Below are 27705 nucleotides of genomic sequence, written 5' to 3' on the forward strand. Positions count from 1 at the left end.
GAGAGGGCCGAGAGGGAAGGCAGGTGATTCCGAAGGAGAGTAATGGGAACTCTGGAAAGCACTGAAGTCGTGGTTCCTGCCTGGCATCGGTTCAGATCCCAGCTTTACCACTTCCAGGTTGTGTGAACCCTGAGCAAGTCACCTAAATGTTCTGAGTCTCAGTTTCCTCATGTGTAGTATGGGCCCAACATAAAGGTCTTAGAGAATTGCTGTATTAGATGAGATGGTACATGTCAAATGCCCTGGCCTGAGCCTGATGCAAAGTAACCACTCAGAAATACCGGTGACTGTGAGCATCCCCCACACCAAAGGATCGTTCAGGGGGGGGTCATCAGGTAGGCACAGGCACTCCATTTGATACGTTTATGGAATCAGCCCAACGACGCCACGGAATGAGCACTGTGGCTCTCCCCGCTTAACAGATAAGGAAACTGGGCCTGGAAGAGGTTAAGGAAATTGCTTAAGGACAGTGAGGAGTGCCACCATGATTCCTGCAGGCGGGATCCACCCCTTACACCGCAATCGGTAGCCCCCACGCCCATGCCTCTGCCTCTGCCCGCAGGTACGTGTCGGCACTGACCACGCCCGCGCGCCTCTCTCCCGTGGACTTCCACTATTCGCTGGCCACGCAGGTGCCGACTTTTGAGATCACGTCCCCCAACTCGGCGCACGCAGTGTCGCTGCCGCCGGCGGCGCCCATCAGCTACCGCCTGGCGGAGCAGCAGCCGCTCCTGCGGCAGCCGGCGCCCCCTGGCCCGGGGCCCGGGCCCGGCGCGGACATGCAGCGCAGCTACGACAGCTACTACTACCCCGCGGCGGGACCCGGGCCGCGGCGCGGGGCTTGCGCGCTAGGCGGCAGCCTGGGCAGCCTGCCCGCCAGCCCCTTCCGCATCCCGGAGGACGACGAGTACGAGACCACGCAGGAGTGCGCGCCCCCGCCCCCGCCGCGCCCGCGCGCCCGCGGCGCGTCCCGCAGGACGTCGGCGGGGCCCCGGCGCTGGCGCCGCTCGCGCCTCAACGGGCTGGCGGCGCAGCGCGCACGCGCGGCGCGGGACTCGCTGTCGCTGAGCAGCGGCTCGGGGGGCGGCTCGGCCTCTGCCTCGGACGACGACGCGGACGGGGCGCTGGCGGCCGAGAGCACGCCTTTCCTCGGCCTGCGCGCGGCGCACGATGCGCTGCGCTCGGACTCGCCGCCGCTGTGCCTGGCGGCCGACAGCAGGACTTACTACTCCCTGGACAGTCACAGCACGCGGGCCAGCAGCAGACACAGCCGCGGGCCGCCCCCGCGGGGCAAGCAGGACTCGGCGCCCCTCTAGGGGTCCCCGCCGCCCGCCGCCCCCTCCGCCTCGCCTGCCCCACTGTCTTTAAGAAGAACAGAGACCACCGCCTGGAGAGAGAAAGGAGGAAAAAAAGAAATAAAAATATTTTTATTTTCTATAAAAGGAAAAAGGTATAACAAAATGTTTTATTTTCATTTTAGCAAAAATTGTCTTATAATACTAGCTAACGGCAAAGACGTTTTTATAGGGAAACTATTTATATGTAACATCCTGATTTACAGCTTCGGAAAAAAAAAAAGAAACAACAAAAAAAAGAGAGATGGGCCAATTTTTTGACTCTTTAATAGAAACCTATATTGTGGTGCCTTTTGCTGTACGCTAATCTGGAGCTCCTGGAGAGAAGTCGGGTTGCGTGGTGGGGTGGGGGTGAGGGGAATGTAGGATCCCAAGCTGGTGGGGGTGAGAGGAAGCTGGCAAGGAAGAGGCTGCTGGGTGCTCGTGGGGGCGGGGAGGGGATTGGCCCTGAGGAAGGAAATGAGGACAGGAGTAGCTTTGCCCCCAGGCAGGATCTTGAGTCCCCGACCCCCTGAAGAGAAGGCAGGGATCCTAGGCTTGGAGCTAGAGTTGGGGTCAGGTAACATTCAGGGGGAGACTTGAGGCCCAGCGACAGCAACCAGAATGGGGAGGGGGCCTCCCCGCTCCTTACAGCTGCTAAGGCAGGGGGCACTGAGAAAGAGATCTTCCCAACAGTCCCGGCCCCAGGGAGGGGGCAGCTCTGCCAGGGCCCCAAAATTCCGGCTCCTCCTCCCCTGTGGCCTCCAGGATGCCCTTCCGTCCTCTGCAGCACTTTCGTTTACAGGTTGTCTTTTCTATTTTACGCCTGCATGTCCTTTGCATTTCAGATTCTTTAGATTGGATGCATGGTCACGCTGGGACCGAGAAGAGCCACTCCACAGTGTATTTGATTCCCTTTTTAGCAATAAAGTAACACCATTTCTTCCAGACCCCAAGCCACCTATGACTTCCACTCCCTCTCCAGCCCTGTCCTCCCCATCCCCGCAAAACTGGGTCCACTGCTAATTTGTCAAAAAGGTAATTGTTTAAAACAAAAACAAAAACCAAACAAACAAATGGGAACCCTGCCCTGAAATGTCCAAGCACCTGACTGTTGACACTTGAACATTTTTATATTATAAATAAAATCAGAAATAACTCATGTTTGACTGTGTGTGCCTAGCCCCCAGGTGAGGAGAGAAGACAGAGAATGAGGACCTGGGTGGAGATGGATGGATGCTGGTGTGGAGATTGGAGAGGGCCAGGGTATTCCCAGGGTGGAAGAGACTGTCCGTCTACTCTCCCTGGCTTCAGCTCCTAGCACAGGCTGCAACCCTCCTGCCTCTTCCAAGAAGATTCGCAAGGTATCCCCCTTAGCTGCTGGGGAGCCGGCCAAGGGGCTGATGCTGACTGCTTTGCTTTGAGCTCAGCCTCAGAACTCTGGCCCAGTTCCTGCCCTGGCGCTACTAGGGCTGCGCTTCGAGGCAGCAATTTCCGGCCTACGTGGGTGAGGAGGGAAGGGTTGTGGGGTTGGCACCAGGGCAGCTGAGGCAAGATGACCCTTGGGGCCTCAGGCATGTCACAGGCAAAGCCCGGACATGCAAGATGGCATAATGGGTACCCTTGGCTGCCAGGAAGACCACAGCTGCTGCAGCTTGTAAGCCCGCGGGGTGTTGTGCTTTTTCCAACTTTATAGCCCCTCAGAGCCAGGGCCTGTCTAAACCTGCAGCCCCTGATGAAGGCATGGAGAAGGCAGATGGAGGTCCAGGGTTAAGAAGGCTTTTCCCTCGTTGATTCGTTTATTAAACCGGTGCCCAGTGCCAGGAACCCTTATGTTCCAGCCAGACACAAGGGAGTCTTGTATCCAAAGGGCTCAGGTGGTTGACTTGGGTGCGCGCATGCGCAAATGCCCCCAGAACGTGTGTGGTCAGTTTGGAGACCTGCAAATGGGAGGCACGGAGAGGCTTGAGGTTGAGAAGGGCTGAGTTCCAGTTCCAGCTCTGCCCCTCCGTGGCGGTGTGACTTCTCTAGGCTGCTGTTTCCTCAGCTGTTCAGTGGTGATGTTGATACCTACCTCAAAGGGTTGTTGTGGAGATCATGTAGAAAGCGCCCAGGATTGCCTCTGGCACATGATGCCTGTTAATGGCTAATTTGATGATGACGATGGTATCCTGTGCCTTGCATTCTTGAGTCACACAGAGTGGCAAAAACTGGATTTGAAAGGGAAGTGATGGGGAAAAACAAGTCATTGTGTTCACTGTGGGGTGCTGGGGGGGAAAAGCACCTGTTATAAAGAAACAAAGGGAATAGTGAACTAAATGGTATATAAACCCGCAAATCACTGATCTCTCCCAGGCCCCACCTGGTGATGTCATCCAGATCCCTTTGCTGGCTGAGTTAGTTTGCTGTTGGCTTTGAAATTTTCTGGCAGCCAGTAGTTCCTCTATGTGACTTCTGACCTCTATGTGAACCCCAATAATTGTGAACAACCTCTTGGTGACACCCCTGGCCTTTTCATGACCCCAGGTAATTGTATCAAATAATTTGATAGCTTGGTTTTCCGCTTTAGATTCTAAAACACCTACCAAGAGTCTAAGGCCAGAACCTAATGGAATTCGTCACCCATTCATTTCACAGGTGTGAATGGGACCTGGGAGAGGCGTGGCCAGGCTCATTTTCCACTCTCAAATTTCTGCCTTGGGGTGTCTTTAGTATAGCCCATCGGGAAGAGGTGTAGCCCTGTTAAGTCACTTCCCTACTATCACCCTGGCCCCCAGGAGCACTTAGGACATTCAGGCAGCTTCCTGAGTCAGAGTCGTCTTGCCCAGTCCACCAGTTCTCTCTTCTTCTCTCTGCCAGGTAGTTTTGGCTTTCTCCCCAGTGCTCCCAGGGTCCCAAATGGTAATGGTGACTGCCTGTTCCCTCCCCACTAGACTGTGAGCCCCATGTGGACAGGGAGCTGCTCAGACCTCTTCTCACCACACTGTCCTCAGCACCTAGCAGCACAGTGTGCAGCCCTGGTGACCGTCACTGAATGAGAAAATGAAACTTCAAGAAACACTGTGGTCAAGGGTCAGTCCCCAGAAGTCCCTGAGCCCGCAACCACTTCCCAGGACCACCAGGTGGCGCAAACCACTTATTGCGTCTCCCCTGTGGTCCTCCAGCCCCTGGATTTGGACAGTCCTGGAAAATGGGTATATTAAGGGCAGAAGGGGGGGGGGATATGATGGTCCATTAGAATGCAGGAAAAAAAAATATTAGAACTTTGACTTAGATTTATTTTCATCTCATCTTTTTAAATTTCTATTTTTGTGTATGTTTTATAATGTACATAATATTTTAGTACAGTAGTACATGTATATAATTTACAATAAATAATTATACAATTAAGAAAGTGAACTAAAGATTTTTTTACTGATGGGAGACATCACTAGTGCTCAGGGAAGCCTATCTGCAGCAGACAGAAGCTTGCTCCTCTGCTTTCACTCACCCGCCCTCGTGAGGTGGAGGGGGGGAAGCTGACCCCCAAAATCAAAGACCTTTGAGCCAGCATGGGAAAAGTACAGGGAGCTCTTGCATGTTACATCGCTCTTTCAATTTCAGTTAAGTGAACATTGACTTCCCCTCAGCAAAACAAAGGGGCCAGATGGCGTGGGTATAAAATACACTTCAGCTGATCCAAATCAAGTCGTCTGGATTTAGATCACTACATACTTCCACAGACTCCTCCGTCCCTGGCACCAAACGTGAGCGTGCTTAATAAATGTTAGGTACTTAATAAGATAAGCCAACCTTGCCACTAACTAACTACGTTACCACTGAGATCAAATTGCTCCCAAGCTAATCGATTTCAAAAATATAAAGGGTCTGCTCGTCATAGCTCATGGAAGGTCCCGTCACCCCACCGCTTGTCAGTCGGAGGAATTCGGGGTTTACAGGATACTAGTCTGTGATCACCACGTGGCAAATGCTTCTACCCCCCCCCCCCCAGGCAGGTCCTTAGCTAGCATTTCTGAATCACTAGAAGAATGAAAGAAATAACAACTTAAAAACCAATCAGCAACTTCGCACTCCGCCTTTTCCCAAGACCAGGAATTACTGGCTTCCATAACCTTCCTCCACCGAACATCTTTGGGCTTGTTGACAAGTGGCTGTTGGCAAGGCAGTGTCTTTTATTCCTGCAGCAGCAGCTCTGTTCAAGAGGCCACCTCGAGCTCAGAGACCTGGCAGCACCAACATAAAGACCAAAATATAAACAGGGCCATGGTCCCATCCCACTCACACCCTAGAACGCCTGTGGGCCAGCTGGGGTGGCGCACACACCGTCTATTCCAAAGCATCAACTGTAAGAGCAGCGTAAGTCACAGGTCAGCCGGAAGAGGGGACAAGGGGGCAAGAGGAGGTCAGCAGATCTCCACCTTCTCTCCCAGAGTGTCTGGGTCACCAAGGGGCCAGGTAGCAGCCCTCCTTGCTAACAGGTGGAGTTCTGGAATAGGCTTCTCCTTCATCTTATTTCATCTTGATACCAATTCCAAAATCATCTTTTAAGAGGTTCCTTATATATATATATAATTCTTATATATATACATTTTTGTCCATATAAAAGAAAGCAGGAGTGGCCTCCATAAATGCAAGGTGAGGTGGACGCACGAATGAGTAGACAGCTTGACATCAAGGGAGCAGGCCTGGGTCTTGGATTATTGCAAAGGGAAGCAGGAGAACAGGGCCTGGTTCCAGAAGCTACTGGGTGGAGGGAGGAGGGGATGGTGCTGGTGGTCTGCAGACCTGCTGCTGGTCAAGTCTGAGGAAGGAGGAGGAGAACGGCGGCGGGGGGGGGGGGGGTCCAAGCTGCCAGCTGGAGTCAAGAGCTGCCCTTGGAAACAAGGGAGATGAGGGAAGGAACTTGTGAGAAGGGGAGGGCCTGGGAAGCCAGCTGCCCTTCCTCCTCCTCCAGTGAGATCGTGTCTAGAGCATGCACGTAACTGGCCTACAAAATGAGGCTCCACGGTGGAGAGGAATGTGAGGGCTGGGAGAAGGTCTGAGGCCCAGATAAACCCCAGGATGCAAGAAGATCAAGGCCATGAATAGCATCTCCATCTCCTTGGCCCATGGGGCTCTTCGCACCCCTCTGGCTGCCTGTCAACTGCCTGGAGCGGGCGCAAGTAGCCCCTGGCTGGAATTGTGCTCACTGACCCCTCTGGGGACATTTGCCTGCCTCTGGGGCCTGCCCATCCGTGCCAGCTAAGTAGCAGGCCCGGTGGGATCCTTCGTTGCTTTGCTGCCAGTCACAGTCCCGTGGCCCTGGCTGAGGGCGGGGCTTGAGTGTGTCTTGCGGAGAGAAGGATCATCGCCTTCCAGAGTGGCCAGCCGGGCCTCGATCCGCTCCAGGTCATCTGAGCCCACTTTGATTTTCACAGCCAGGAGGTGGATATAGGTCTCATAACGGCTTTTCTAGAAAAAAGGCAGAGAAAGGCCAAAAACAAAGTCAAAGGACAAACAACAAAATGAAAAAAAAAAAAAAAGGATTTGGACCTTGTGTGACAAAAGACTAATTTCCTTAATATTCAGAGAGCTCTCACCAATCAATAAAAAGGAGATAAACAATACAATTTAAAAATAGGCAAGGGACATACACAGAAATTTTATTCATAATTTTAAAAATTCAAGTGAAGTGGCCATGATTTCTTGAGTATGACACAAAAGTACAAACAACCAAAATAAAAATTGAGAACTGGGATTACAAAATTTAAAACTCATGTGTATCAGGGGCGCCTGGGTGGCTCAGTTGGTTAAGCATCTGCCTTCAGCTCAGGTCATGATCCCAGAGTCCTGGGATTGAGCCACCCCACCACCCCCCATCCCTGTTAGGCTCCCTGCTTCATTGGGGAGTCTGCTTCTCCCTCTCCCTCTGCCCCTCCCCCTGCTTGTGCTCTCTCTTTCTCTCTCTCATAAATAAATAATCTTTAAATAAAATTAATATTTTATTTATTTGAGAGGGCAAGTGAGAGAGAGAGAGAGAAAGCACGAGTGGAGGGAGGGGCAGAGGGAGAGGGAGAAGCAGACTCCCCACTGAGCAGGGAGCCCAACAAGGGGCTTGATCCCAGGACCCGGGGATCATGACCTGAGCCGAAGGCAGATGTTTAACTGACTGGGACACCAAGGTGCCCCTAAATAAAATCTTCAAAATAAGTCATGTGTATCAAAGGACACAATCAATAGAATGAAAAGGCAATCCACAGAATGGAAAAAATATTGGCAAATCCTATATCTGATAAGAGTCTAGTATCTAGAATTTATGAAAACTCCTACAATTCAACAACAAAAAACACGAACAACCCAATTTAAAAAGGGCAAATGTCTTAAATAGACATTTCTCCAAAGAAGACATACAAGTAGTCGATAAGCTCACAAAACGACATCCCACATCACTCCTCACCGGGGACATGCACATCAAAACCACAGTGAGCTACCGCCTCACACCTGCGGGAACATCTACTCGCAAAGAAAAACCAGAGCAAGTACTGGCGAAGATGTAGGGGGAGCAGAGCCCTCACGCACTGCTGGTGGGAACCATGGCACACCGCCGCAGAAGACAGTCCGGGGGCGCCTGGGGGCCCCGTCAGCTGAGCATCCGACTCTTGGTTTCGGATCAGGTCATGATCTCAGCGTCACGAGATCACGCCCCGAGTAGGGCTCCATGCTCAGCGGGAAATCTGCTTGAGATTCTCTCCCTCTCCCTCTCTCTCCGCCGTGCTCTAATAATAAATAAATCTTTACAAAAAAAAAGAAAAAGGAAACAGTATGGCTGTTCTTCGGCAAGTTAAAAATAATATAACCTTGTGCTGCAGCAATACCATTTCTGGGCATATACCCAAAAGAATTTAAGGCAGGGTCTCAGAAATATTTGCATACCCACGTTCACAACAGCACCATTTACAAAAGCCAGAAGATGAAAGCAACCCAAACGTCCAACAGCAGAGGAAAAGATAAAGAAGGTGCTGTATCTACATACAGCGGAACAGTATTCAGCCTTAAAAAGGAAGGAAATTCTGGGGCGCCTGGGTGGCACAGTCGTTAAGCGTCTGCCTTCGGCTCAGGGCGTGATCCCGGCGTTACGGGATCGAGTCCCACATCAGGCTCTTCTGCTATGAGCCTGCTTCTTCCTCTCCCACTCCCCCTGCTTGTGTTCCCTCTCTCGCTGGCTGTCTCTCTCTGTCGAATAAATAAATAAAATCTTTAAAAAAAAAAAAAAAGGAAGGAAATTCTAACACGGGCCATAACATGGATAAACTTGAGCATAAGCCAGTCGCAAAAACACAAATTCTGTATTTTTCCACTAATACGCAATGACTAGAGTAGTCAGATTCGCAGACAGAAACTAGAACAGTGGTTGCCAGGGCTGGGGCAGGGGGAGGTGGGACGGAGCTGCTGTTTGATGGGTGTAGAGCTCCAGTTTGGGAAGATGAAAAAGTTCTGAGATTGGATGCACAACAGTGAACTGAATTATACACTTAAAAATGGTTAAGATGATAAATTTTATGCTATGTGTATTTACCACAATTTTAAAAATTTTAAGATTTTATTTATTTATTTGAGAGAGAGAGAGAGAAAGAGATACCAACAGAGAAAGCACAAGCAGGGAGGAGAGGGAGAAGCAGACTCCCCGCCGAGCAGGGAACCCTACGCGGGGCTCGATCCCAAGACCCGGGGATCATGACCTAAGCCGAAGGCAGATGCTTAACCCCCTGAGCCACCCAGGTGCCCCACACAATTAAAGACTTTTTAATCCACATTAAAATAGCAGTGAGATACCCCTTGTTAAACCCATCAGATTGATGATGATTAAAACATTCAGTAATGTTTGGCGTTGGTGAGGGCATGAGCAGAGAACTATATTCCTAAGCTAAAGTGTTATAAATTGGTGGGTGGAGGGGGGCACCTGGGTGGCTCAGTGGTGAACCGTCAGACTCTTGATTTCGGCTCAGGTCATGATCTCAGGGTTGTGAGATCGAGCCCCATGTCGGGCTCCGTGCTGGGTGTACAGCCTGCTTAAGATTCTCTCTCCCGAGGAGGCGGGTGGGGGATGGGGTAACTGGGTGATGGGCATTAGGAGGGCACATGACACGATGAGCACTGGCCGTTATAGGTAACTGATGAATTACTGAACGCTACATCTGAAACTAATAATGTACTATATCTTGGCTAGCGGAATTTAAATTAAATAAAAAAAAGATTCTCTCTCTCCCTCTGCCCCTCCACGCTCGCTTGCACTCTCCCTCTCTCTCAAAAAAAAAAAAAAAGTGTTATAAATTGGTAAACATTTAGGAGGGAAATGTGGCCGGCCATGTCTGAGAGCCTGACTCTGAGCTTCCAGCCCTCACCAGTCAGGAGAGGCTGAGGTGCTAAGGGAAGTGAAGACTAAAGGTCAGGACACGCTATTCTCATACGACTCGGCCAAGTGAGCAGAAAGACCCTTCACTGCTGGGCTTCGCCTCCCCGCCCCCCAGCTAAGCCAGGGGGGATGTGAGAAAGACCAGAGTGCCAGAGTTACAATCAATCGCCTGGGTTAGGATCCTGGCTCCTCCATTTCTTAACTGTCATCTCAGGCAAGTGATCTGCCCTCTCCAAGCCTCAATTTTTCCATCTGTAAAATGGGGATAATAACAGAACCCATTTCCATAGAGTTGACAAGAGGATTAAATCAATGAGTACAAGGGAGTGAAGGCCATCATGCCTGACAACTGGCAGGAGATCAGCCCACTGTAGCTTTTGCCACCCCCTTTTTTTTTTTTACATTGCAGAGAGAGTGGGTCTGAGAAGACTTTGAAAGCTGTACAGCTTTGTTTTTCAGAAGGTCAGGATCTCTCCTGGGAACTCTCCTCTCTTTCTCACACCTCAGTAGAAAATCAATGTAAAAATCCAGACGCTGAGATCAGCGACTTCCTGCCTTTCCTGCCCCAAAGGCTCCGTCTCAGCCTCTACAGTGTCCACCCGCGCCAGCAGGTCAATGCAAAGGCCTGTCCCAAAGGGACAGTGGTTCCTGCCTGCCTCCCCAAAGCCGCCCCCCTCTCCTTCACCCAATGAAGGCGATGCTCCGTCAGCCCCACTCACAGAGCGTCATGAGGCAGAATGGGGGGGGCAGGGAGAGACAAGATGGAGAGAAGGGAGAACTCAGGCGCTGTGCTTGATAAACATCTGTGGAAGAGGAAAAGGAGACGAAAGCGGGGTAGGTCACGCAGGTGGGCTTGAGCTGTCTATGGTTTGGGTGTAACAGCTCCCCGAGAAGCTGGTCCTGGGGGGAGTGGAGGTGAGGAGGGGCTTGGAGAAGGGTGCGGCCCACCTGGTGCTCTTTGAGAGACACAAGCGAGGACACGACTGTTCAGCAATTGGCAGCCGGACTGTGCAGAGACTGGCCCACAGGAGGCCACGCATGGCTCATGGCTGCCTCAGGGGAGCCCCCAAAATGGAGAACCCCAAACCAGGAGCCCCTGGCTGCAGAACGAAGTTGGTGACAGGAAGGAGAAGAGCTGGCTTCCTCCTTCTGCCCCAGCCCTGTCCTTCGCAATCAGCCCCGAGGAGAACCCACCTCGAAAGTGAGATAATGCTCCTTCAGCCGGTTCTCCTCGGCCTCCTTGGACTTGACGCCCTTCTCGATGGGGTGACACCTGTGCTCAGCCAGCTCCGCGGTCACCTGCCTCAACTTATTCTCATGAGAACGCAGCTGCTCCTCCTGCAAAGACAAGTGCTGGGCTGGGAGGCCCCGCTTTCAAGACGTCATAGGCGTGGGTCTAAACCTGTCGTGCTGGATCTGCTTCAGCAAGAGAAACTGAGGCCTGGCCAGGGTCCTCAAGTATGTGGGAGACCTGAGGGAGTGCCCCTCCACCCTCCTCCTCCCTGCCTTGCTTTCACTGGCATCAGCCCTCTGAGATAAATCCACGGCAGGCTCAGGAGATGAGACCCCCTCACACTAAAATACACACAGACATTCCCTGACACAGACTCACAATCCCACCGGAAACGCCCCCCCACCGGCTCAGGTGGACTCACACATACACACACACACAATGGACCAAGGGACAGTCTGGCCTCGGCTACCCCTGGCTCCATACAATGCACACATTCTCTCGGATTCTTTTTTTTTTTCATTAACATCTAATGGATTATTTGTCTCAGGGGTACAGGTCTGTGATTCATCAGTCTTACACAATTCACAGCGTTCACAACACATACCCTCCCCAGTGTCCATCACCCAGCCACCCCATCCCTCCCACACACACACCCCCACTGCAGTAACCCTCAGATTGTCTCCTGAGATTAAGAGTCTCTTATGGTTTGTCTCCCTCTCTGGTTTCATCTTGTCTCATTCTTTCCTCTCTTCCCCTATGATCCTCTTCCTTGTTTCTCAAATTCCACATATCAGTGAGATCATATGATAATTCTCTTTCTCTAATTGACTTATTTCGCTTAGCATAATACCCTCTAGTTCCATCCACTTCATTGCGAATGGCAAGATTTCATTTTTTGATGGCTGCGTAATATTCCATTGTATATATACACCACATCTTCTTAATCCATTCATCTGTCAGTGGACATCGGGGCTCTTTCCATAGTTTGGCTATTGTGGACTTTGCAGGTGCCCCTTCGGATCACTACATTTGTATCTTTGGGGTAAATACCCTGTAGTACAATTGCTGGGTCATAGGGTAGCTCTATTTTCAACTTTTTGAGGAACTGTTTTCGAGAGTGGCTGCACCAGCTTGCATTCCCACCAACAGTGTAGGAGGGTTCCCCTTTCTCCACATCCTCACCAATCCCTGTGTTTCCTGACTTGTTAATTTTAGCCATTCTGACCCATATGAGGTGGTATCTCATTGGGGTTTTGATTTGAATTTCCCTGATGCCGACTGACGTTGAGCACTTTTTCATGTGTCTGTTGCCCATTTGTACATCTTCTCTGCAGAAATGTCTGTTCATATTTTCTGCCCATTTCTTGATTGGATTATTTGTTCTTCGAGTGTTGAGTTTGATAAGTTCTTTATAGATTTTGGATACTAGCCCCTTATCTGATATATCATTTGCAAATATCTTCTCCCATTCTGTTGGTTGTCGTTTGGTTTTGTTGACCGTTTCCTTTGCTGTGCAACAGCTTTTTATCTTGATAAAGTCCCAATAGTTCATTTTTGCCCTTGCTTCCCTTGCCTTTGGCGATGTGTCTAGGGAGAAGTTGCTGCGGCTGAGGTCGAAGAGGTTGCTGCCTGTGTTTTCCTCAAGGATTTTGATGGATTCCTGTATCACATTTAGGTCTTTCATCCATTTTGAGTCTATTTTTGTGTGTGGTGTAAGGAAATGGTCCAGTTTCATTCTTCTGCATGTGGCTGTCCAATTTTTCCAACACCATTTGTTGAAGAGACTGTCTTTTTCCCATTGGACATTCTTTCCTGCTTTGTCGAAGATTTGTTGACCATAGAGTCATAGGTCCATTTCTGGAGTTTCTGTTCTGTTCCATGGATCTATGTGTCTGTTTTTGTGCCAGTACCATATTGTCTGGATGATTACAGCTTTGTAATAGAGCTTGAAGTCCGGCATTGTGATGCCACCAGCTTTGCCTTTTTCAACATTCCTCTAGCTATTCGAGGTCTTTTCTGCTTCCATACAAATTTTAGGATTATTTGTTCCATTTCTGTGAAAAAAGTTGATGGTATTTTGATAGAGATTGCATTAAATGTGTAGATCGCTCTCGGTAACAAAGACGTTTTCACAATATTTGTTCTTTCAATCCATGAGCATGGAACATTTTTCCATTTCTTTGTGTCTTCCTCAGTTTCTTTCAGGAGTGTTCTATAGTTTTCTGGGTACAGGTTCTTTGCCTCTTCCATTAGGTTTATTCCTAGATATCTCATGGTTTTGGGTGCAGTTGTAAGTGGGATCAACTCCTTAATTTCTCTTTCTTGTCTCATTGTTGGTCCATAGAAATGCATCTGATTTCTGTGCATAGATTTGATATCCTGCCCCTTTGCTGAATTCCTGTATGAGTTCTAGCAGTTTGGGGGGGGGGGGGTCTTTGGGTTTTCCACATAAAGTATCATATCATCTGCAAAGAGTGAGAGTTTGACTTCTTCTTTGCCGATTTGGATGACTTTATTTCTTTTTGTTGTCCGATTGCTGAGGCTAGGACTTCTAGTACTATGTGGAACAGCAGTGGTGAGAGTGGACATCCCTGCCGTGTTCCTGACCTTAGGCGAAAAGCCCTCAGTTTCTCACCATTGAGAATGATATTCGCTGTGGATTGTCTCGGATTCTTGCCCAGGCACGTAGGATGGTCACAGACTCGGGATCTTACCCGGACAGTCAAAGACACTGTCACTCACAGACAAGCGCGCACGTACGTCCCACCCACCGAAGTAGAGCCAGACCACTCGGTGCCGTGCAGGCAATGAGCTGCATGTGTGTGCGTGTGCGTGACGCATGTGAGCAGTGAGGGTGTGGGTGCACAGCATGTGTGTGTGCAGGCACGCACACGGGTGTGCCTGTAAGGTATATGCGTGCATGGGGTGTGCGTGCACGCACAGGGGCTCTGGGCAGAAGCTGCAGCCTAGGAGCTCAGTGGAGAGACCCAGGACAGGGGCCCAGGATGAAAGGGGCCCTGCCAAACACAGGAAGTACGGAGCTCCCCCTGCACTCCACCTCCCAAGTGGTGGTCCCCCATTTATCCTCTCCTCTCCAAAAAAACCCTGAAAAACTCAAGTTTTGATGACAAAGAGTTTTTTTAGGATTAGAAATAAAATACTTAAGGGTACGTAAGGACAGCAAAAGAGCACTGAAGGGCCAGCCAAGTCTCGCCCGTCCCTGGCTTCCTGTGACACACGCATTCTCTTGCATTCGTGCTCAGACACGCACCATACCCACAGACCCACAATGACATCCACAGGATAGCACACCATTGGCAGAGAAGAACGCAGGCCTCTGTGTGGTGTGTGGCCCATCTGCAAATGGCGATGGGGTGCCATGGGGATGGAGAAGCTCTGTCTCTTCACCTTGTCTCTTAGCCCAAGACTGGGCACCACATAGGAGCTGAAGTAGAGACTGTTGAACGGGGTTGGGGGTGCCTGGCTGGACGCAGCCTGAGGAGGTGGCATTGGGGTCCCAGGAGCTCATACCTGGCAGAGGCGAGTGGTGCAGGAGGGCAGCAGGGGCCGACAGAACTTCTTCATGGAGCTGACAGCAGCGGGGAAGGATGGCGCTGAGAAGATGGCGGCCACCAGGTTGATCCTAAGGATCCAGGACAGCATTTCCTCCTTGCTCCTAGGGACAGGAGGGGAGGGGAGAGGGCACCAGCTCCTCACAATAGGACTCCCTGGCCCCCACCCGAGACCTAGGACCCCCCACTAGCCTGGCACAGGAGGGTGCCCCTCCCTTCACAAAGGGGGACAAAGGAATGAGGGAGGATGGCAGGAAGGGGGCTGGATGGGCCTGGTCAAGTCTGTGTAGGGAGCTCGCCTCTGTCCCAGCTTCTAGGCAAGACCTGGAATTTCACATGAAAATAAAGCTGTCCAGGTCCCGAGTCAATAGCCATGGAGTAACAGGCCCTAGAGCCAGTGGGCCCAGGCTGATGCCTGGATCTCTGGATCCTAGAGGTAACAGGCAAGCAGTATCCCCACCCAGGCCTCCTGTCCATGCCCCACTACCTCGCCCACAATGCACACTCGCATCCTGAGAGGTCACCTACCAGCCTTCCTCCTTTTAAGCTCATTTGACACATGAAACTCCAGTCTCAAGTCACAGCATAGGGTGTAGAGGAGTGGACAGAAGGCCCTCCAGGGAAACTGTAAGACGAGTCTTTCCCATCCGTTCCCCACCCCGATTTACAGTCAAGGATGACTCATCAAGGCTCCATCTGCCCTGGATTCGGGGACTTCGGCGCACAACAGAATCACCTGGAGGACTCGTTAGAATACAACTGCTGGCCCAGCCCCAGAGTTTCGGGTTCGGTAGGTCTATCGTGGAGCCAGAGAAACTGCATTTCTAACACGTTTCCAGGAGATGCTGAGAGGACCACACTGGAGGACCTGTACTTCAGGGGACCCCCGCGGTCGGTCTGTGCCAGGCAGATACACTCACTCATACGGCTGACTGTGCTGGGCAAGCCGACAGCACCCCCCTGAGGCAGACGAAGAGCAGGGGGCAGTCCAGGCTCGATACTGCGGGCCCTGGGCCCAGGGTGGGACGGAGGGGGCTCCCACTCCTACTTACGGTGCCTGGAAGAGGAAGACCCTCCAGTCAGCTGTCTTCAGCTTGAGCACATTGGACTTCTTGCTGTAGTCGGAGGCCCTGGTGGCCAGAGCATGGTGCACGCGAATGGCATTCTTCAAGTCGCCCTCAGACAGAGCTTTGTCGGGCCTGTACTCATCCTGGACAGGTGGAGCAGGGGCACGCAAGCCTCTGTCATCACCAGACGCTGGCTCGCTAACCCACACTTCCTCGACCCTCACCATCCCTCCCTCTTGCTGTCCCTCCTGTCCCTCTGCTCCCTCCATTCTTCAGCTCTTGCCACTGTGATGCCATGCCCACCCCAACAGAGCACACCAGCCACTCCTCTTCACACCCTGGTTTGTCCCAAGGCCCAGAAAGAGTTTCCACTGCATATCTTCTGAGCCCCTGGACATTTGCAAGACCCCTCCCTGAGAACCCAAAGCTCTGTAAGCCCAAGTGGAAGGACCCAGCATCTGCCTAAGCCCCAGGTCCTGCCAGGGACCCTCTGGGCGCCACAAGACAGAGGCCAGTTGGAGGACCGCACCGGCTCTTCCTGGATGAGGACTCTCACCTTCTGCAGATACAGGATGGTCCCTTTGAGCACCGCGTAGAATTTCTTCCAGCCACGCCTCCCACGGGGTGCTAGGGATGGGGGTATGGGTAGTGTGGCCACCACCACCCACCCCAATATCGCCTCCCCTGCATGCCCCTACATGTCTACTGGGATGTGCAACCCCAGAGGAGTGACCATGGGAGCCAGACCCTCTCCCCCGAACTAGCATCCCCGAACTCCCCATGCCCCTTCCCTGCCTGACACCCACTCCTCTTGCCATCCATGTCGGCGTGAGTCTTCCGAGTCAGCACACCATGCTTGTAGGTGGTAGCGCTGAGAGCCTGCGGGACATCCAGGAAGGGGTTGCCACCATCCAGGATCCGTGTCACTTTCTTGGTGCCTGTCCCAAACTTGTCATCCACCAGCTCAGACAGTGATTTCCTCAGCTCGTCCTCATCACTAGGAAAATGCTAGACCTGAGCACCACCTCCATGGAAGCCTTAGCCCCACATGGACATGTTCTCTCCCCTCCAACCCCTCTCAGGGAAGCAGTCAGAGGTGAAGAACAGAGATGAGGAGGTTCCAGTTCCAGATCACAGATCCAGACCTTTGACGCTGGCCCTCAGTCTTCAGTTCTGACCCCTGTCCTCTGAGCTGTGATTTTTGTCCTCCAAGCTCTAATCCTTACCACTGACCACAAAGTTGGAGACCTTACTAGTTTTATTCCTGGTCTTTCTTCTCCTCTCTCCAACCCTGAAATCCCAGCTTCAGGGAACAGTGACCCATGGCCAGACTGAAGCAGCTGCCCAAGCCCCACAGACACACTGGGCCAGTAGATGAGGGCCCTAAAGTCTAGGCTTCCCAGTAGAGCCCTGGGAGAAGAATACCAGCTCTTCCCAGACTGTTGGGGTTCCTAACAATCCTTACCTATGATCTCTACATGGACCCAAAGACCAAAGCTGCCCTGGGGAGCACAGGAGGGTGAGGGAGCCAATTTCCCCTGGAGCTTCTTAATCTCCCCACCCCGCAAGGTCTCCACACCTCTTTCCAGATGGCTGGGCACCTCCAGGTCTCACTGCCTTTGCAGGGGAAGAAGTTAGGGGGAAGTAACCTCTCTCCACTGCCAAGAGCAGTCACTACCTCAACATGGTCATATTCTTGGTCTTATAGGGGGATTCTTGCCTCCTGTGTGCCTACCTCCCAAAAGGGGAAGAGCTATCATCATTGGGAATAGTGGCAATAGCACAGTACAGAAAATAAGTTGTGGAGATTATGAAACTAAAGTCACAGTTTAATCAATTCCATACCCGTTTAACATAGTACACTTTTTATCAAGACAGAAAATGTACCCAAAGGGGAGCTCAACACCTGGCTCTGGCCAGCTGGACTGGGGTCACCGGAGCTGTGGTTTGGGAGAAATCAGCACCATGGAGAGTGGCAGGAGTGACTTCCCTGCACCGTCAGACACTCCCCCTTTCCCTTCCCAGTGATTCATTTTCCCCATACCCATGCTCATGGGCACTACTCACATGGCCCATTCCAGCTTTTCATTCTTGATGGAGTTGTAAAGGGTCTGGGACAGGGGAAAAGAGAAAGAGAGGAGTTCAGATCAAGAGTCAAAGAAATTTCCATCTACCTTTAGTAATGTGGATGCAATGAGGAAGCATCTTTTCAGCCAGTGGGGCAAAATGGGTATTTGACTCATAGCTGTTTGTTGGTTGGGTGAATGAATGAGGGATGGGTGGGTAGATGATTGTTTAGATGAATGGGTGTATAGATTTGAGGAAGAGTTGGGTAGATAGGTTGGTGGGTAGGTGGCTGGGTGGGGAAATAAGTGGGTGGGTGAGTGTGCAAGGGTGTAAGAGGTGTATGTGTGGATGATGGGTGAATGGGTGGGGGTAGGGGCAGGCGAATGAGTTTCTGGGTAGGTGAATCAATAAAAGGATGGGGGCACGGGAGGCTGGGTAAATGGGTAGATGGGGAGAAATGGATAGGTGGGTGTTGTGACTGGGATTATTTAATCTCACTTATAAATACATTATTAACAAGCCTTTCTTGGTGGTAAAAAAAAAAAAAGAAAATTATGTTAAGAAGAGTGATGGAGACAATGTTCTATTTTTTGGCCTCCACACTCACTAGCCAACTACATACCTGGTATCAGCATAACCTTCAAACCCACTATCTAAAACTGAACTCATCAGGACACCTGGGTGGCTCAGTCGGTTAAGCATCCAACTCTTTTATTATTATTATTATTATTATTATTATTATTATTATTATTATTATTAGTCACCATACAGTACATCCCTAGTTTTTGATGTAAAGTTCCATGATTCATTACTTGCGTATAACACCCAAGCATCCAACTCTTGATTTCAGCTCAGGTCATGATCTCGGGGTAGTAAGACGGACCCCTGCATCAGGCTCTGCGCGTGGAGCCTGCTTAAGATTCTCTCTCTCTCTCTCTGCCCCTCCCCCTGCTCACTCTCGCACTCTCTCTCTCTCTCTCAAATAAATAAATCTTTTATTAAAAAGAGGGAGAGAGAAAGAGGGAGAGAGAGAACACAAGCAGGGGGAGCAGCAGGCAGAGGGAGAGGGAGAAGCAGGCTCTCCACTGAGCAGAGAACCCGATGCAGGGCTCGAACCCAGGACCCTGGGATCATGACCTGAGCCAAAGGCAGACGCTTAACCGACTGAGCCACCCTGGCACCCCTCAAATAAATAAATCATTAAAAAATAAAAAATAAAAAATAAAACTGAACTCCTCATTTACTCCCCCAAAACATGCTCCTCTTCCTCCAAGGCAGAAAACTGACCAGGCTTGAAAGGCCAGAGTTCCACCCTGGGCTTCAGCCTCAGGAGAAAACTAGAATGCCTTCATTCCTGGTGATATTGGAGAAATGGGTGGGTTTTTCCCTGTGGTGATGACAATGACAGTTGCGGTGATGGCGGTGGGGGAGATAAAGGTACCGGTGATGGCAGTGGCAGCTATGACAACTGTTGTAGCTTTGAGGGTTACCGTGACGGCAATGAAGAGAATGGAGTGCTAAAAACAAATCTCAGAAAGCTTACCTCTCTGCCTAACTCAGGGACCATGTAACAGTCAAATGTTGAACTGGATGGTCACTAACTCTACGCCAAAGTCATGGGGGCCCTGACCCCAGTATTAAAAATGTAGACTGTCGGAGGGCCTGGCCAGCCCAGTCAGTAGAGCATGAGACTCTGGATCTTGGGGTCATGAGTCCGAGCCCCATGTTGGGTGTAGAGATTACGTTTTTTTTAAGATTTATTTATTTATTTGAGGAGGGGAGGGGCAGAGGGAAAGGGAATGAGAAAATCCCTGCTAAGCGTGGAGCCCAAAGCAGGGCTCTATCTCACGACCCTGAGATCACAACCTGAGCCAAAATCAAGAGTCAGACACCCAGGTGCCCCTGGTGTAGAGATTTTTTTTTTTTTTATCTATACCGTCAGGATTTAGTGGAGTAGAGACCTCTCTCATCCCCACCCACTCCAGGTACAGATGGGGGCATGGGAACCCGTAACAGGTATTACCTTCAGCAGGTCTTTGGCAAAGTCTTGGCCATCATTCAGCTGGTCCAAGTTGGCAATGAATTGCTGGCAGGACATCTTTTTGCCAATGTTCTGTAATGGAGAAATGGTTCTGCCTGAGAGTAGGGATGGAGGCTGGTAAGATCCCCACACCCTGCCCTGCCCAGCCAGAAGGGATGAAGCAGCATCAAGGGTAGTAATGAAAAATACTGCCTAGAGTTCCCTTTGTGTCCCAGAGTTTACAAAACCCTTTTTCACTTTTAAGATTCTATGTGATCCTCAATGAGAAGTTGGGAGTTTTTCCTCAAACCCAGATGGAGTCAGGTTGGATTAAATAACATAATAGATGACATTTGCCAGGTGCCTAGTATGTTTCAGGTATTGTACTTGACATGCATTATTTTATTTCCTTCTCATGACAAGGAGAAAGTGAGGTGGGTATTATTATTATCCCCATTTGACAGGTAAGGAAACTGAGGTGCAGGAAGGTGAAGTGACGTGCCCATGATTACACAGCAAGGAAGTGGAAGGGCTGAGTGTGTCTGACACCAAAGCCCATGCTCTCACCCGCTACTCCATGGTTAACTCTCCCAAGGTCACACAGCACCAGGACTTGAACCCAGGCCTCTTGGCTGCTGAGCAGAAGCTCTGTGTATTCCGTCACAACTGTCTCACCCTCTCACCTGTACAGAGGGGCGGCAAGACCTCCAAGAGGTAGGTGAAGTGAGGGAGAGGTTGGTCTTAAGAGAATCAAAAATCAACTGCCACCAATACACATGGGTACCCCGTGCTGAGCTGGGCTGGGACCAAGGGACCCCAAGCAGATGGTCTCATTACAGAAGGCACAAAAAGACAAAAGGCTGGAAATGACTGTACCCCAAGTTCTGCCTTTTTTAAACCACTGAATAGCAGAGGGGCTCCAGCCCTCCAGACCCAACACCTGATGTGCATACTTTCAGACTCTTCTTGCAATATGCCTGTTGGAGGACACACTGGGTGGCACTTCACCTTCGTGAAGACAAAGACCCTTGAACACCAGATACTTATTGGTGTAGGATTTTGTGGATTTAGGTTGGCTATAAGACAGTGTTTTCCAAGACTTACCTACAGATGGGAACAGGTATTCCCCCACGAAAAGACTTCATAATCAAATAAAGTTTATTTACATGTTTCGGAGTCTTTAATAGGCTTTTGTGTGTTCAGAGTCTCCAAAGGAAGGATTCCATGTACAGCCTCCCAAACTCATTGACCTTGTCAGCATTTTAACAAAGAAAATCTATGAACATCATGTGGGACATTCACATACCACAAAAAATCCAGGAAACAAGGATATAAGGCTTTATAAGTAGCTGACAAGCAAGAATTTTCTACACCTTTCCAAAAAGTTAAAGAGATATATGTGCCTTGGGGCACCTGGGTGGCTCAGTCGCTAAGCGTCTGCCTTCAGCTCAGGTCATGATCCCAGCGTTCTGGGATTGAGCCCCACTTCGGGCTCCCTGCTCAGCGGGAAGCCTGCTTCTCCCTCTCCCACTCCCCGTGCTTGTGTTCCCTCTCTTGCTCACTGTGTCTCTGTCAAATAAATAAACAAAATCTTTAAAAAAAAGAGAGAGAGATGTGCCTTGATAGAGTATGTTTCATATGTTTATGTGTATATTTTACACATACATATATGTAAATACGTACACAGCCACTTATGTGTGCATTCATAATAGAGGGATATGAGGTGATAATGTCTGGGTTCCACACACGGAACATTCTCCAGCAACCAGTCAGTTCAAAATCAAAAAATAACCAGGCAAGATTTTCAATCCCAGAAATGACAGGTTATCCTGTTGCAAATGAATCTTCCTAACAGAAACAAGTGTTGGTCAAAATATTAAAACATCTGTGTGAAGGCACTGGAGAAATATAAGAGCAGTGACGACTTCAAGGGTAAAGATCCCGCAAGAAAGGAAGCAGGAAGATGTGAGCCCCATAAGGAGCAGCTTTCCTACCAGAAGCATTTGCCATTCACAAGCAGTGGCCAAAAGGCTGAGCAACTGAGCAGTCAGTAGGACTGGAGAGTGAAAATTGGAATTCAGGCCCACCAAGGACAAGGGGCCCTGGGGAAACACCCCAGTCATACTTCAACACAAATGTTGAAATTAAGAAAGGAAATACTAACGGGACTTCTTCTGGCAGAAGGAAAAGTATCCCAGATGGAAGCACGAAGAAGCAGAAAGGAATGAAGAGCAACAAAAAGGGTGGCCAAATCTAAATGAATATTGATTGTATAAAACAATAATAAGAGAGTTTTCGGGGGAAGGGCACCTGGGTAGCTCAACCGGTTGAGTGTCTGACTCTGGATCTCAGTTCAGGTCTTGATCTTAGGGTTTGTGAGTTCAAGGTCTCAAGGTTGTATTGGGGTCCACGCTGAGCATGGAGTCTACAGAAGAATAAGAATAAAAATAAGGGGGCCCCTGGGTGGCTCAGTCGTTAAGCACCTGCCTTCAGCTCAGGTCATGTTCCCAGGGTCCTGAGATCAAGTCCCACAACCAGCGGGCTCCCTACTCAGCAGGGAGCCTCCTTCTCCCTCTGCCTGCTGCTCCCCTAGTCATGCTTGCTCTCTCTCTCTGTCAAATAAATAAATAAAACCTTTTAAAAAAAAGATGACAACAATAATATATAAGTGGAGAGGGCAATAAATGGAGAAATGGAGCTTAAGTGTTTTAAGGTGATTTCATTGCCCAGAAACTGGAAAAACTACATTAATAAGTTAGGATGTACACTGCAAACAACAAAAAGAATTCATAAAGAATGAACAACAGGCTAATAGGATAAAAGGGAATTCTAAAAAATGCTTAAATAATCCAAAAGTAGGCAAGAAAGGAGAAAAAAAGGAACATAGAACTGATAAGTCAGAGAAAACAAATTTATCCTGGTATGTTTAATTATATTAGTAATTCATTAAATGATAAGATTAAGAGGCGAAGATTATCAGACTTGATTTTTTTTTAAAAAGTGTATCATACAAGACAAACCTCTTAAATATAAGGGGACAGAAATCTTACAAACGAAGGATAGAAAGAGATACACATGCAAACACTAACAAAAGAATTCCAGTATAGCCATACTAATATCTGACAAAATAGACTTGAAGAGAAGAAGCCTTACTAGGGATAAAAAGAGACATTTCATAGTGATAAAAGGGCCAATTTACCACATGACATAAGCATCCTAAATGTGTATGCACCTAATAACATAGTCCCAAAAAATAGAAAACACAAAGTGTTAGAACCAAAAAGAGAAAGACACATTCACAATCTTGGTTGGAAATTTTAACACTGCTCTCTCAGTAACAGAAGAACAAAAATCTAAACAATTCATTAGCAACAATTAGATAAAATGAACAAATTCCAGAAACACACAAACTATTAAAAGTGCTCAAGCAGAAATAGGAAATCTGAATAGATTTATAAGAAGTAAAAAGACTGAGGGGCACCTGGGTGGCCCAGTCGCTTAAGCATCTGCTTTCGGCTCAGGTCATGATGCTCGAGTCCCAGGACAGAGCTCCACATCGGACTCCCTGCTCAGCAGGGGGACTGCTTCTCCCTCTGCCCCTCACCCTGCTTGTGCTCTTGCTCTCTCTCTCGCATGCACGTGCTCAAATAAATAAATAAAACCTTTAAAAAACAAAAAGAAGGAAAAAGATTGAACCACTAATCGAAAACCTCACAAAAGAAAAGCCCAAAACCAGATGGCTTCAGTAGCAAACTTTACCAAACATTAAAAGAAAAATGAACACCAATACCTCTCAAATTCTTCCCAAAAATTGACAAAACGGGAAAACTACCTAACTCATTCTATTGGGCCAACATTACCTTGATAACAAAACCAGAAAAAAGACATCAGAAGAAAACTACATTACAATATCCCTTGGGAATATGAATGCAAAAACCCTAAACAAAATACTAGCAAACAGAATCCAACAGCATTTGGAAAGGATTATATAGCATGATCAAATGGAATGTATCCCTGTAATGAAGGGATTCGATTAGATTCGATTAGAAATCTAACAATATACCATATTAATAGAATGAAGGGGGAGGGGATGTCACATGTTCATCTCAATTGATGCAGAAAAAACATTTCACAAAATTCAACACTCCTTTCATGAGAAAAAAAAAAAACACACTGAACAAACTAGGACTAGTAGAGAACTTCCTCAGTATTAAAGGCATTTATGAAAAACTCAGCTAACATCATACTCCGTGGGGAAAGACTAAAAACTTTCCCCCTGAGATTAGGAAAAGGCAAGAAAGCCCGCCTTCCCCAATTCTCTTCAACACTGTACCAGAAGTTCTAGTCAGAGCAATTAGGCGAGCAAAAGAAGTAAAAGGAATCCAAATTAGAAAGGAAGAAGTAAAACTATCTCTATTCATAGATGACATGATCTTGTATATAGAAAATCCTAAAGGATACACCAAAAACATGAACACATTCAGCAAAGTTGCAGAATACAAGATCAGCGCATAAAAATCAATGTTAGTAAAGAACAATCATAAACCGAAATCAAGAAAACAATTTCATTTACAATAACATCAAAAAGAAGTAAAAAGTTAGAAATAAATTTAACCAAGGAGATAAAAGACTTGTATACTGAAAACTACAAAAGATTGCTAAAAGAAATTAAAGACCTGAATAAACAGAAAGACCTCGGGTGTTCATGGATTGGAAGACTTAATGTAGCTACAATGGTAATACTCCCCAAACGGGTCTATAGAGCCAACACAATCCCTATCAAAATCCCAATGGCCTTTTTTATAGAAATGTAAAACCTTATAGTTAAATTCATATATAATTGTAAGGGTTCCCAATACCCAAAACAATCTTGGAAAAGAAGTTAGAAGACTCACACTTCCTGATATCGAAACTTACTAAAGACTTACGTAATCAAGACAGAGTGACACTGGCATTAGTATAGACATATAAATCAGTGGCACTAAATTACGAGTCCCTAAATAAAACCAAACATCTATGGACGATCAACTGGTTTTTACTGAATAAATTTGACGTAAAACACTGCATCTGTTTAAGGTACACAGTATGTTAATTTGATACATTTACGTAATATTATGGTCAATTAATATGGCCAAGACCATCTAATGAGGAAAGAATGGTCTCTCTAACAAATGGTGCAGGGACAACTGGATATCCACAGCAGAAGAATGAAACTGGACCCCTACCTTACTCCATATATAAAAATTGACTCAAAAATTGACTCAAAGACCTACACATAAGAGCCAACACCATTAAAGTCTTAGAAGAAAACAAGAGTAAATTTTCATAACCTTGGATTTGGCAATGGTTTCTTAAATGACCCAAAAGCACAAGCAAAAAGGGGGGGGGGAAGCAGATAAATTGGACTTCATCAAAATTAAAAATTTCTGTGCATCAAAAGATGTATCAAGAGAGTAAAAAGACAACCCACAGATGGCTAAAATTTCTGCTAAGCATATACCTGATAAGGGCACCGTATCCAGAATATATAAACTCAACGACAAAAACACAAACAATGTAATTGAAAATGAGCAAATCCTTTGAGACAGCTGGCTAGCTCGGTTGGTGGAAACTGCAACTCTAGATCTCAGGGCTGTGAGTTCAAGCCCCATGATGGGTGTGGAGATTACTTAAAAATAAAATCTTTACGGGGCACCTGAGTGACTCGGTTGGTTAAGTGTAGGACCCTTGATTTCGGCTCAGATCATGATCTCAGGGTCACGAGACTGAGCCACACGTTGAGCTCTGTGCTGAGTGTGGAGCCTGCTTAGGATTCTCTCTCTCTCCCCCCCTCTGCCCTCCCCCAATCTCCACCCCCAGCTGTTCCCCACATGCATGTGCTCTCTAAAAAATTTTTTTTAATTAAAAAGAATTTTATTCAAATCTTTGAAAAATAAAAAATAAAAATGAGTAAAGGATTTAAGAATTTACTTATTTGAGAGAGCGAGCATGCACACGGGGGGTAGGGAGAGGGGAAGAGGGAGACAGAATCTCAAGCAGACTCCCCATGGAACACAGAGCCTGACACAGGGCTTGATCTCACGACCCTGAGATCATGACCTAAGCCAAAACCAAGAGTCAGAGGCTTAACCAACTGAGCCACCCAGGCGCCCCCAAAGGATTTAAACAGACATTCCTCCAAAGAAGATATACAAATGATCAATGAGCACATGAAAAGACACTCAACATCACTAATCATTTGGGAAATGCAAAAATCAAAACCACAATGAGATAGTAAGATGGCTACTATCAAAACACAGAAAACAAGTGCTGGCAAGGATGTGGAGAAATTAAAAATGTGTGCACTGCTGGTGGGAACATAAAAAGGTTCAGTCACTAGGGAAAACAGTATGGCTGTTTTTCAGAAAGTGAAAAATAATATTACCACATGATCCAGCAGTACCACTCCTGGGCATACACCCAAACGGAATTTAAAGCAGGGCCTCAAAGAAATATCTGCACGTCCATCTGCCCACAGACGTATTATTCACAGAACCCAAAAGGTAGAAGCAATCCAAGCGTCCGTGAGCAGATGAAAGGATAAACTCAATGTGATACATGCGGACAATGGACTATCACTCAGCCTTAAAAAAGAAAGAAATTCTCATTCTGGGATCGGGCCCCGCGTCAGGCTCCTCCGCTATGAACCTGCTTCTTCCTCTCCCACTCCCCCTGCTTGTGTCCCCTCTCTCGCTGGCTGTCTCTATCTCTGTCAAATAAATAAATAAAATCTTTAAAAAAAAAAAAAGGAAAGAAATTCTGTCTCAGGCTACAACATGGATGAACCACGAGGACATGATGCTAAGTGGCATGAATCAGTCACAAAAATATAAATTCTCTCTGATTCCTCTTGTTTGAGGAATCTAGAGTAGCCAAATTCACAGAAGCATCAAGTGGTACTGAGTTGCCAGGGACGAGGTGGAGGGGGGCGGTGAGGAGTAGTTGTTTACTGTGCGGAGAGTTTCAGGTGGGGAAGATGAAAAAGTTCTGGAGATTAGTTGCACAGCACCGAGATACACGTAACACTACGGAACTAAACCACATAAGATGTAACTTTGATGCTACATGTATTTTACCACAACTAAAAAAAAATTTTTACTACAACTGTTAAATAAATTTTCTAAAATCCAAAAAAAAAATGGGCAAAGGACTCAAATAGACATTTTTCCAAAGAAGATGTACAGATGGCCAACAAAAACAGGAAAAGATGTTCCAATGTCACTAGTCATCAGGGAAACGCAGACCGAAACCACAATGAGATACCGCCTCGTACCCACCAGGACATCGATCATTAAAAAGGAAAAGGAGTGTTAACGAGGATGTGGAAAAACCGAAACCTTCATACACGGGCAGTGGGAATTTAAAAGGGCTCAGCCACTATGGAAAACATTTTTGCAGTTCCTCAAAAAGTTGAGCACAGAATTCGCATGTGAGGGAGGTAGTCTATTCTTAGGAATTGAAAATAGGTGTTCAAAAAAAATAAATAAATTGTACGCAAATGTTCCCAGCAGCACGATTCACAACACACAGAAGGCAGAACAACCCAAATACCATGAGCAGGTAAACAGATAAGCAAACTGTGGGCCATCCGTGCAGTGGAGCGCTATCTGGCCCTAAAAAGGAATGAGGCACTGACGCACGCTAGAACACGGACGAACCTCGAAAACATAGGCTAAGGCAAAGAAGCCAGGCACAAAAGGCCACGTATTGTATGACTGAATTCACATGAAATACACAGAGTAGGCAGATCCATAGAAACAGAAAGCAAATGAGTGGTTGCCAGGAGCTGGAGGGAGGAGAGAATGGGGTGTGACTGCTAATGGGCACAGGGTTCCTTTTGGAGTGATGAAAACATTCTGGAAGTACGGAGTGGCGATGACGGCACACCATGGGAAGGTACTTAATTCCACTGAACTGCACACTCCAAAATGGCTAAAATGGCATGTTATGTGTACTTTACCACAAGACTTGCACGACACA

At 48.1% G+C, this 27705-nt stretch overlaps 2 protein-coding genes across 4 annotated transcripts in view; one reads left to right on the forward strand and one right to left on the reverse strand.

The window, feature by feature from the left end:
• NRG2 (neuregulin 2) overlaps nt 1–1614 on the forward strand; it is a 174902-nt gene extending 173288 nt beyond the window's left edge. For all 3 annotated transcript variants that reach the window (XM_087862218.1, XM_045794533.2, XM_045794534.2), the window contains one exon: nt 563–1614. In XM_087862218.1, the coding sequence (XP_087718344.1) occupies nt 563–1316 (754 nt within the window). In that variant the 3' untranslated portion in view covers nt 1317–1614. The remainder of the gene's footprint in view (nt 1–562) is intronic.
• A 2986-nt stretch (nt 1615–4600) lies between these two features.
• The window catches only part of PSD2 (pleckstrin and Sec7 domain containing 2), a 51264-nt gene continuing 28159 nt past the window's right edge, over nt 4601–27705 (reverse strand). The window contains exons 9-16 of the mRNA XM_045794536.2: nt 19690–19779; nt 17667–17710; nt 16406–16596; nt 16156–16226; nt 15585–15742; nt 14492–14636; nt 10921–11064; nt 4601–6785 (exon numbers count right to left, since the gene is read on the reverse strand). Coding sequence (XP_045650492.2) covers nt 6576–6785; nt 10921–11064; nt 14492–14636; nt 15585–15742; nt 16156–16226; nt 16406–16596; nt 17667–17710; nt 19690–19779 — 1053 coding nt within the window. The 3' untranslated portion in view covers nt 4601–6575. The remainder of the gene's footprint in view (nt 6786–10920; nt 11065–14491; nt 14637–15584; nt 15743–16155; nt 16227–16405; nt 16597–17666; nt 17711–19689; nt 19780–27705) is intronic.

Source organism: Ursus americanus, chromosome 5, assembly GCF_024610735.1.
Source record: "Ursus americanus isolate L20-20 chromosome 5, mUrsAme1.1.p, whole genome shotgun sequence".
Classification (NCBI taxonomy): domain Eukaryota; kingdom Metazoa; phylum Chordata; class Mammalia; order Carnivora; family Ursidae; genus Ursus; species Ursus americanus.